Below are 10,324 nucleotides of genomic sequence, written 5' to 3'. Positions count from 1 at the left end.
TAAAAAGCAAAAAATTAGGTGTTTTCACCACAATATCTCTGGCTGACAAGGTCAAAACTGCACGATATTAAAAGTGTAGGATCATTATGACACCCTCTGAATGCAAGCCAAGTTTTGTGTACTTTTGTTCATGGGGGGCCTTACAATAAAATAATTTATGTGTACATTTAGTGACGTACACCTACAAGGATTCCCGGGACACTGAAAGACCGGGGTACACAAAACTTGGTGGGCTTGTACCCCCACATGGATAGCATGGAACCGTCATTTTTCGTTTTGATTTGTAGCCCCCCCGCTGGACTGGACCCCCCGAAAGGAGGGTAGGGCAGACACAGTTCTCTGTGAATATCTTGAGAACTGTAGGGCCTAGGATGACCATTTTTTTCCATATGTTTGCCTCCAGGGGTCATGTTAACCCATTTCATGTGCACACATGTGCACAAACAGATACACACGCACACACACACATTCACAGTAATCATACGTATGACACATACACAGTAGACATATGTACGCTTGCATGCACAGGCACATACGCAGGCACACACACAAGCACGCACACACACACACACGCCCACACACACACACTCACACACACACACACCCACACACATAACATAACACAAACAATCAAGAATTTCTCAGAATTATGAACAGGCAAGATGGAGGTGGGGTTGTATAAAATGAATTTTACATGTAAAATCTATGAACTAATCATGTTTTGGTACTTGTTGTCTAGCAGATACCAGTGAGAATTGAGTGTGGATAATGCAATTTAGTGAGACAGTTAGAATCATATAGGCCTTTCAGCGTGATTTCTTTTTGTGGAAAAAATGTGCTGGACTGGGCGGCGGTCATATTTTGTACCGCTCTGCGGTACATCTTGTTTTGTTTTGTGTTTGACTCACAAGTAAATGGAGAACAAAGACTTTCTGAAACTGAGTGAATATGTTCGATACACTGGCAGCACCAAATCATTTGACAGCCAGGCCAGAAAAGTTTCCCAAGTTCACCCCAGTCAAGTAATCAGCCTTCCACTCACCATGTCACAAGAACATATTTTTATATCATATAACTTCCGGCAAATTCCTCTCATGTACAAACATCATGGCAATCTGACACGCCCTGCTCATTTCCTGTTTGAACCAGAAGACCTTCTCTCCCTTCCTCACATAGGGATTACAATCAGGTTGAACTTTGACCGCGGTGCGCTGTAAGTCATTGGTATTTTGCACTGAGCCCAGCGGCAAGCACAACAAAAATCTTTGGGACGTTACCTCAACCAAGAGCAACCTAGCGGCAAGCGCAGCGCAAACCGTGTACAATGTGATAGCCCCTTGACATTGAGTTTTCTTAAAGGACAAGTTTGGTATTTTACACTTAAAGCCCTGTTTTCAGATAGTTTATGATTAAATAGAACGTTTAAGATTGAAATTTGGACACATGCTGTCCTGAGAATTTTCGGTTTCTGTGGTAGTGCCCCCCCTCCTCCACAATGCTGCATAGGTGCACTGGAACAATCCTTCCTAAAACGCATTAAACTTTCGTTTAATGCCTCCATGCGAGTGATGAAATTAAACAGGTCAACAGGTCAACAGGTCAACAGGATGATGACTAATTGGAATGTAATACACTGACTGCTCATATGTGTGAATGTGTATGTTGTACATTGCAAGTCTTGCTGATCTGCCATGTAGTGGGAACTGTAACATTTTGCTTGGGGTGTCTAGTAGATGATATCCAGGCCAGATGATGCTAAATTCAGTTTCCGTCCTTTGTGACAGACACACAGAAGGTGTCACCAGTTAAAAGCACCATCAAAGCACTGTAGAGTTCTCCTGCCTAGATATGTGCCTCTTAAAGCAACACCAAAGAGTTTTTTGTACCTTAAAATAATGTTTCCAAAATCGTTTCAGTGGTTCATCAACTCGTAACAGGGTGAACGGCACTTTTTGCATTCGCTTCGCGGCCCTCTATCGGCTATTACCGCACTATGTAAGTTTGCTGCATCGGGTAGCGGATCTGTAGTTCGATGGAATGAGACATGAGAAACTACAAATTTCACTTGCATCTGATGTCGCAATACATCGTACTTTCATAAAATCATGCAACTTATTCTACCTTGTCTGTGGACATTGTTATTTGCAAAGCCGGTGCTGGATAAATAAATAGTGCGTGCGACAGATGAAAAGTTCTTTGGTGTTGCTTTAAATCACACTTACCCCCCCCCCCTCCTTTTCTCTCCTTGGTCTAGACCCAGAGTGTTCAGCAGAGGGCGAGTGAGAGAGGGCTTTTGAGGTGCCCCCTGTTCTCCCCCTCTCTGCTCCCCACGCCCTCCCTTGACCCGCTGCTCTTCCTCCTCCTCCTCCTCCTCCTCCACTTGTCCTCCTCTCCTGTGGTGCTTCGTGGGATGCCCCCCCCCCTCCTCTTTCCCATGGTGCCCCCGCTCTCCTGCTGTGTCAGCGTCACTGTTACATCCCGTCACGTCCCGTCACAGCTGTGTTTCACGTTGTTTCTGTGTCTATCTTGTCTCTTATCGATCATCCAGGTTATAATATGTCTTGTTTTATTACTGTTATGTGTATGTACGTCATGTCGAGTCATGTCAACGTTTGTTGTTTCGGTGTCCGTTTGCCCCCCCTCCCCCCCTTTGCAGATGCTGATATGTTTGTTTGTTTGTTTTGTTTTATCATTTAGTCTGTGTAAATCCTCACTTTTGGATATTGTAAATACATCTATCTCTCTTTCATAATGTCACAAGCTTGCTGTAGTGTACGACTAGAATAACTAAAATATAGGTATAGGCAGAACACCTCTAGACCATGTCAACCAGAGATGTATTCAAGTTTAAAATGGCATCTTTGATGCGTAGGAAAATGCTGAATATCAGGCCTTGGTCTTTGTAAGGTGCATTGCATTGTAGCACGTGGTAATGATTATAACAGTCCTGATGAATCCTGTTGCATGGTGACAGGATAACGAGGTATGTATCCAGAGACCATGATGCACATATGTTTCAGTAGTTAAGATTTCAGTTGCATGCAAAGAGAGATTATAAAATTCCATTGCTTCCTTGCACACTGCATGACAGTACCATATACTGGGCCAATTGTGCCTTAGTCTGGCAACCAACCAATTAAATTGCAACCAATTAAATTGCTACATTTGTTACCTAACAGTATCACACTACTTGATTTAGTATATTTTATACACAAGCATAAATTGTACTTGGGCACATATCACAAAGCTAAGTGCTTAGTTATTGATTTTATTGTGTTTTTTATTTTTGTGTCTGTGTATGTTCTGTGTCTGGTCTAAAATGGGATCATAATTCTTCCTGGCCTATTCCTTTACCTTGTGTTTACTGTACTCTATATCATTCTGTTTCTAATTTAATATGCAGGATTTTCTCTGTGAGACTCATATTATTTTGCCAAATTAATTTTTAAATGTTTTAAGTTTTCATGTGACTAATGTCAAACTGTCTTAATGACTGCAAGTCCGGTTAGACCAAATTTGAATAAATCAATTACCCTCACAGCATGGAAGCGTTGTTCCACTTTCTAGTGTGTTTATGGTAAGAAAATAGACAAATAAAAAAAACAAAAATAAATGCAGTTAAACAAAGAAATACCACATGCTGTGACAAGAGGGACAAAGTCTTATTACAGATTTCGCACAGTGTACTTATGAAGTTTCGCTGAGCATTATACATGAAACTTACTCATGTATTGTGTGTGTGTGTGTGTGTGTGTATGCGTGTGTGTGTGCGTGTTCGTGTGCGTGCGCGCAAGAGCGGCACAGCAGAAACCGTTCTTCCACCATTGAAAATAATGGGTTTCAGAGTGCCATTGCCGCTTCCTATGTGTAAGGGCCTTGAGACATGTAAAGTGCTCCTATATAAAGTGCCAATCTCAGGGTCTGCATGCAGGCACAGTGCATTTCTGACATGCTGTTCATATCAAGAGTGTGTGCGTGTGCGTGTGTGTGTGCGTGTGTTTGTGTCTGTGTGGTGTAGCAGAGTGCTACTCCATTCACCCCTGAACACCAAACAGTGAAGACATGAATACCCAAATATCTGCACCCAAGTTAAATTTTGTACAGATTATGGTTGGTTTATAACAGAGAAACGTCCTGTTCCTACTTCACATTACCTTTATGCTTTGGTTCTGTGCTTTAGGTCCTGTTCACACTTAACTTGGTAAATATGCATATGTATAATTATTTATCCATTTAGCCCTTCCGTCCACACTAAAACGGTGTATTCTTATATACTTATACTTATATACTATATGTATATACTCCAACACCGAAAACGATGCTTTTCGAAAAAAAAACTCTCTTGAGGTCTATAAATTTGAAAACGCTGGATTCGCATTGTAGTGTGGACAGTGAAAATGTAGAGTTTCAGATGGAATGACTTGCCGTTGCCATGATACTGATAAAATTGAGTGTTCCAGACACCACACTTCTATGGCGTTTTCGTGTTCCGTGGACGCAACACTTTTGAAAAACGATACGAATCAACAATGTGGACGGAGATCATTTTCTCCTCAAATATGTGCATTTATTTCTACTCCTCTTAATGTGGATAGGGCCTTAGTAATCGAGCTGATGCATCTGAAAAAGATTCCCCATCTGCCTTTTGCCATTCCTGAGGTTTTTGTTTATGTGTGGGTGTGAGGGCATGCATGCGTATTTGTTTTCTGGGGGGGGGGGGGGGTTGTATGAGTGCAGGCAGTGGTTAGGGCAGGGATTTGGCAGGTGGGGGAACCCTTAAAATCCAGTATCTCACCATTTATTTTAACAATATCATCATGCTATATCATTGGTATGAAAGAATATATTTATTATTAATCTATATGAGGTGGCGGAACTGCGTTCCTCCCCGTCCCCCCTCACTTTAACCCCTGAGTGCAAGTGTTTGTTTGTTTGTTGTGTTAAACATACATCTGTGGGTGTTCCTTCTGCAGATGTCTTGGGTAATTTGGCTCCTGTGAGGGAAGTTCCAGAGGAAACCTTGAATGAAGACCAATCAATAAACTATCCAGTCGCAGCACTTATTCACCATACGATTAACGGCACAGGGGACTGTCTGTGTGAAGAACTGCACTCCAATGACAAGTATGAGCTCTGGGTTTGTTTTTTCTAACAAATTGTTCTATTTGTCCAAGTTGAATACCCGCTGGCCTCTCAGTTCAACCTCACTATGATCCAAAATAGATTATTAATTTACAGCAACACAATGTAAGTATTGCTATTTATTCCCCTTCTCTGCATTTTTCAACATACTGGATGTCCATTTAGTGGTAAGGTACCAGTATGAAAAGAGTCATGTTCCTAAATAGTGCATAGTGCATTCCAGGCATTCTGGAGGTGCATCGACACTGTCAGAGACACCAGTATAAGTCAGCATGTCAACAAAATGAGTTATGAAGATGTTATTTTAAGGAAAAAGATTGCTTTAAATAAACCAAACAAACGTAAGTGAACAAGATGTTACTGACTATGATGCTGACTTCCAAATTGTCTCTTTACAAAACATATTTACAAGCAAAATCTTCAAACTAACCCCTCTCGTTCCAACTCAGGCCCTGTGAAGAGTGCTCTGTGTGTGTGGAGTGTGGGTCTAGGAAGTCAGAGTGTGACGGACCCACACCCGGCGGTCAGCCAGAGGGGCCAGCGGAGTCTCCAGCTTCGCCCTCTCGCCGGACGCCGTCGATAGGCTCCAGCCGGCGAAACAGCCCTAGCTGGGTGGGTGGAGGCTCGTCGTCCGGGCGACTGCTGCGGAGCAGCGGGAGTGGCCTGACCACCTTCACCATCATCCCCAAGCTGAGGGACAGGGAGAGGCAGCACAGGACCTACCAGGTGGAGGTAGTCCTGGAAAAGCAGCAGTCTTTGGAAGGTCCAGGGCATCATTCAGAACAGGTAGAACCAAGCAGCAGATCCACAGGAAATGGAGAACATGAAGGAAATGCCTCAGAATCAGCAGGTAAGAAGATATACTTGCTGAAGAATGATTTTGTTTGCCCAGTACCACCTGGGAAACAACTGTGTGTAGTTAAATGGTTCACCAAGATGTCTGACGTCGTTCATATGATCAGAGGTACAGATTGGGCTGATCAGTAGAGGATTTTTTAGCTTGATGGATTTCCCTCCTTTTTTCCTTCCTTCCATCATGTATTCATGTTTCTGTCTTCTCTGTTCGGTCTTTTCTGTCCCTCTTCCTTCCTTCCTTCCTTCCAGATAAAAGCAAGGACTGGAGGGCCCCAGACACCAAACCGAAATCCAGCAGTGGAGTCCCATTCTGGGTCTCACAGAGGAGCACAGTGGGTCACACCTCCCTCATGCAGGAACTTCAGAAGAGGGTCCCTGTTTTAAACGGAGAACCACATTACCAGAACACAGACAGGGCAGAGGGAGAGAGGAAATATGATGAGAGGGAGGATCAGGGGGGAAGAAATGTAGAAAAAAGGGAGGAAGAGGAAAAAGAAAAGAATGTAGATGAAGAGGAGGAGTGGGAGGAGGGGAAGGCATCTCATGAAGAAAGGATGGAACAAGAGAGGGATGAGGAGGAGGAGGAAGAGGAGGAAGACAAGGAAGAGGAGGAGGGAGATGGAGAAGACAAGGAAGAGGATGAGGAAGAGGAGGGAGAAGGAGAAGAAGATGAGGGATTTGATGGCAGCGAGAAAGAGAGCATCGAGAATGATGATGAGGAAGATGACGGAGGTGAGCAGGAAGAGGAGGATGAGGGAGAAGAAAAAAGGGAAGAGGAAGAAAAGGAAGACTGCTTCCCCCCACCTCCTCCGCCTGTCTTCTGGAAAGAGAGTGCTAAAGCAAGTCAGTACTCCCCTACTGAGGCCGAACACCACCCAGTGGACTTGTCCTCCACCCCTGGGTCCTGTGGCTCTGGGAAGCTGCCTGTCTCCGAGTCCCCAGGGGGGCTGTCACTCTTCGCCCTGGCCGTTGCCCAGAGGGCCCAGCGCTTCACCCAGGCCTTTAACACCCGTGCCTCCTCCACCAACAGACGACGGCTTGGTCACCCAGAGAGCCCCTACAGCAACGGTTAGTGTGTGTGTGTGTGTGTGTGTGTGTGTGTGTGTGTGTGTGTGTGTGTGTGTGTAAGTGGGAAAAGGTATTGATATGGATGATAGTGAACTCAGAGTGCATCAACACAGTCATACATACATCTGTATCTGGAGGAACTTACTGTTTTGACAAAAGCAGATAAGCAAACCCCATAGTCTGTTCTTCCCATTTTGATTTGCTTAACAAGTTTCCGTCTCTGAGAGGATATGTGTAGAAATGTCTGGAAATGAACCTGGCTTTAACCCAGCTCAGGAACAGGGCCAAGATTGTCCTCCGCTATCTGCATTGGCGACAAATAAAAAAAGACGTCTGACGTCAGTGCTTTTTCACCAGTTTCCGATTCATTCCTGCGCCTTACTCTAGAGGCACATTCTCACGTCCATTTTATATGGATGTATATGTTACATGTGTTTTATTGGCACACATTATGTATACTTACATAGACATTATTGTATGCATTTTTATGTGCATTTCTGTTGCTTGGAAAAGCAGAAGCCTGCTTCCATTTGATGGAGAAACAAACATCTTGATGGTTCAAGAGGTGAATGTATAGACATCCATAACAAACCTCTCCTGTTTATAAAATGTCCAGTTCCTGCATGTCTGTATCTGTGTGTGTGTGTGTGTGTGTGTGTGTGTGTGTGTGTTTCAGATGTGGATGAATTTGTGTTCATAATACAGCAGGGGTAACTAAATGTCATTCTTTGATGATTTGTTAAAAATATCCCCTACAGTAGGTAATTTAACGTCACATACGCAAGGCACAGCCAAACATTTATATAACATGTGACCATTGCAACTGGTCTCTCTGGTAACAGGCTGTGTACCCACTGATCTCTGCTAAGGGGAGGGAACCTGAGGCTGACCTCGCTGTGACCTTCCCGTGTTTGTTTATTCGCCTGATATTCCTGAAGAAGCCTCGAATGGAAGTTCAATCCGCAACAATGACACATTGTTTATGCCATAAAAAAACACGACATGACACAACGCAGCATGGATGTTTTCACGGTAACCAAACCACCAAACACGGGTGAAGTAGGATGGACGTCTCAGTCCTTGTGAATGGGGAAGGGTATGAGGATGTATTGGATTTTTTTAATTTGTGAGTTATTTTCTAGTCTGTAAAATGTACATTCCAAGCTTGCTTATGGGCTTAAACTGGTGTATTTATGTTACGTTTTGGAGTGTGCTATTTCTGCATTTTTGGCCCACAAACAGATTCTTTTTTTACTTTATTTTTTTTACTGGAATTTATCTGAATCATTTATGTCTTTGTTCTGTCACTTGTTTTGCTACTGTGCATAAATAAAGCATCGAAAATACTCTCATCCATATTGTGAAAATGTCTTTAAATTCCAATGTTATCAAATCAACAACATGTTGTAGCCTGTTGAATGCCATGTTGTAAGAAGGCAATACTAGGTGGATAGGTGTATTTGGACATACATTTGCCCATCTGCACTATATAAACATGTATTTATACATATTTATACATTTTTAAATATATATTTTCATCTTTGCTTATCTATCTATAAAGCAAGAAGCGTCTGTGTGTGTGTGTGTGTGTGTCTGTGGCACGCATATCTCGCTGACTGTTTGTCAGACTGACCTAAGATTTCGTATGTGGCTTGCACGTGGCACAAAGGTGTGCACTCTCGATTTTGAAGATTTTTGAATGCATATTTCAAAATATGCTTATTTACGTAGGACGTTTATCGCTGCACTGCACTGTTTACAAGGGGACCAGTTTCAGGGGAGCTCCACCCCATGGATCGTGTACTGACAGTAGCTAGGTCCAGAGAACGGGCTCTGCTAGGTCTCACTTTGATGATAGTCAGTCGCAATTTAAACGGATTACTCGGGAACCGCTTGTGGGTTAAGATGCAAGATGATTATCATGTCTGACCTCAACAATAAAGACTCCCTGTATGCAGTTTGCTTGCATAAAATGATTACTTGCAACACGCCAACAAACACGGGTATGTAGTGACCACTCGAATAGCCCAGGCTACTTTGGACTTTCAAGAGACTTTGACTAAAACGACAATTCCGACTGCAAGGTCCCAAATTGAAACGAGCGATAGGCTAATGCCACATAGCTAACGTTAGACAAGTTGCAGACTGAGCGACGGCACTTATCACGCCATTAAACACGGGTATGTAGTGACCACTCAAAATAAAAGTATGTGCAAGCTTCGAATAGCATTAGGAAGTTATTCAGATTTAGCCTTAACTCAAAACAGTTGTCATTATGTCATTCTGATCTGTAGAAATGTCACATGCAGCCATGCCTAAATTTATTAGAGGCCACATTAATTATAGGCTAATATATTATAATATTCAGTATTCATTATTGAATGCTTAGCTGGAATGATGTTTCCCTATCATCCTATTTTTAAAGCAGGCATACATGTGGGCATGTAATTGAGCTACGGGTTTTCTTCAGGAATGGCATGTTTGAACGGGCACTGCACTAGTGTATGTAATTTAAACATAGTATGCGTGTGGCCATGGACAACTTATTTGTTTGATCACAAGGTGGCAGTGTTGCATAGCCAGGAAAAGCCTTGTGAGCTCTGGAACCTGAGATGGATTCCTTTAACTGCAGTAGTTTCCTCCTCACACTTAATCATAATACTTTATCACATTTATACAACATGGCCTGCATTTCTTTACCATACCTGTAGTGTAACCTGTAGGGGTAGTGGGCTCTGTGTGTGGGTGTGTCTGTGTGTGCCCGCCCATGTGGTGAAAAAATAGGAACAGAAACTCATAATTTTGCATATTTTCTTAGGAGGTCATGCGTTTTGTGTGAGTTCACAATAACAATGAATACATTATGAAGTAAAATTAGAATGATAACAAAATGACATTAATACACAGGATTAGATATTATAATCCATTGTGCCAAAATCCAAGGTAAAAACACATTCAGAAGCTCTACCCAAATTAAAGCAACACCAAAGAGTTTTTTGTAGGGGAGACCGGGGCTGGTTGGAACAAGGGCAGGTTGAGACACTGTTAATATCCAGGCTACTAGAGGGAGCTGCAAAAAAATTCCAACACTAAACTGACGGCCTTATTGAGTAGAGTAAACTCACGTATGTAACTGGTCTCCAGGTCATTAACCCTTTAGGTGAGAACAACTTTTTGATTTTGTAGTGTCAAAACTTAGAATATGCACCTCCCACTAAATACATCCTAGAAGGGTAATAGTTAGGGATATATAAAAAAT

The 10,324-nt window shown here is 42.7% G+C and overlaps 1 protein-coding gene across 1 annotated transcript; it reads left to right on the top strand.

The window, feature by feature from the left end:
- The first annotated feature begins 5,577 nt into the window (after nucleotides 1–5,577).
- Nucleotides 5,578–8,395, top strand: LOC143141966 (uncharacterized). Its single transcript, XM_076302643.1, has 3 exons — nucleotides 5,578–5,992; nucleotides 6,247–7,065; nucleotides 7,908–8,395. The coding sequence occupies exons 2-3, from the start codon at nucleotides 6,348–6,350 to the stop codon at nucleotides 7,931–7,933; spliced, it is 744 nt and encodes a 247-aa protein (XP_076158758.1). The 5' UTR covers nucleotides 5,578–5,992; nucleotides 6,247–6,347; the 3' UTR covers nucleotides 7,934–8,395.
- The last annotated feature ends 1,929 nt before the right edge of the window (nucleotides 8,396–10,324 follow it).

This window comes from Alosa pseudoharengus, unplaced genomic scaffold (assembly GCF_046254945.1).
Source record: "Alosa pseudoharengus isolate Yale_2024_CS ecotype anadromous, Long Island Sound unplaced genomic scaffold, YU_APseudo_1.1 YU_APseudo_1.1_scf_24, whole genome shotgun sequence".
In the NCBI taxonomy this organism is placed as follows: domain Eukaryota; kingdom Metazoa; phylum Chordata; class Actinopteri; order Clupeiformes; family Clupeidae; genus Alosa; species Alosa pseudoharengus.
This window is presented reverse-complemented; position numbering and strand designations above follow the sequence as displayed.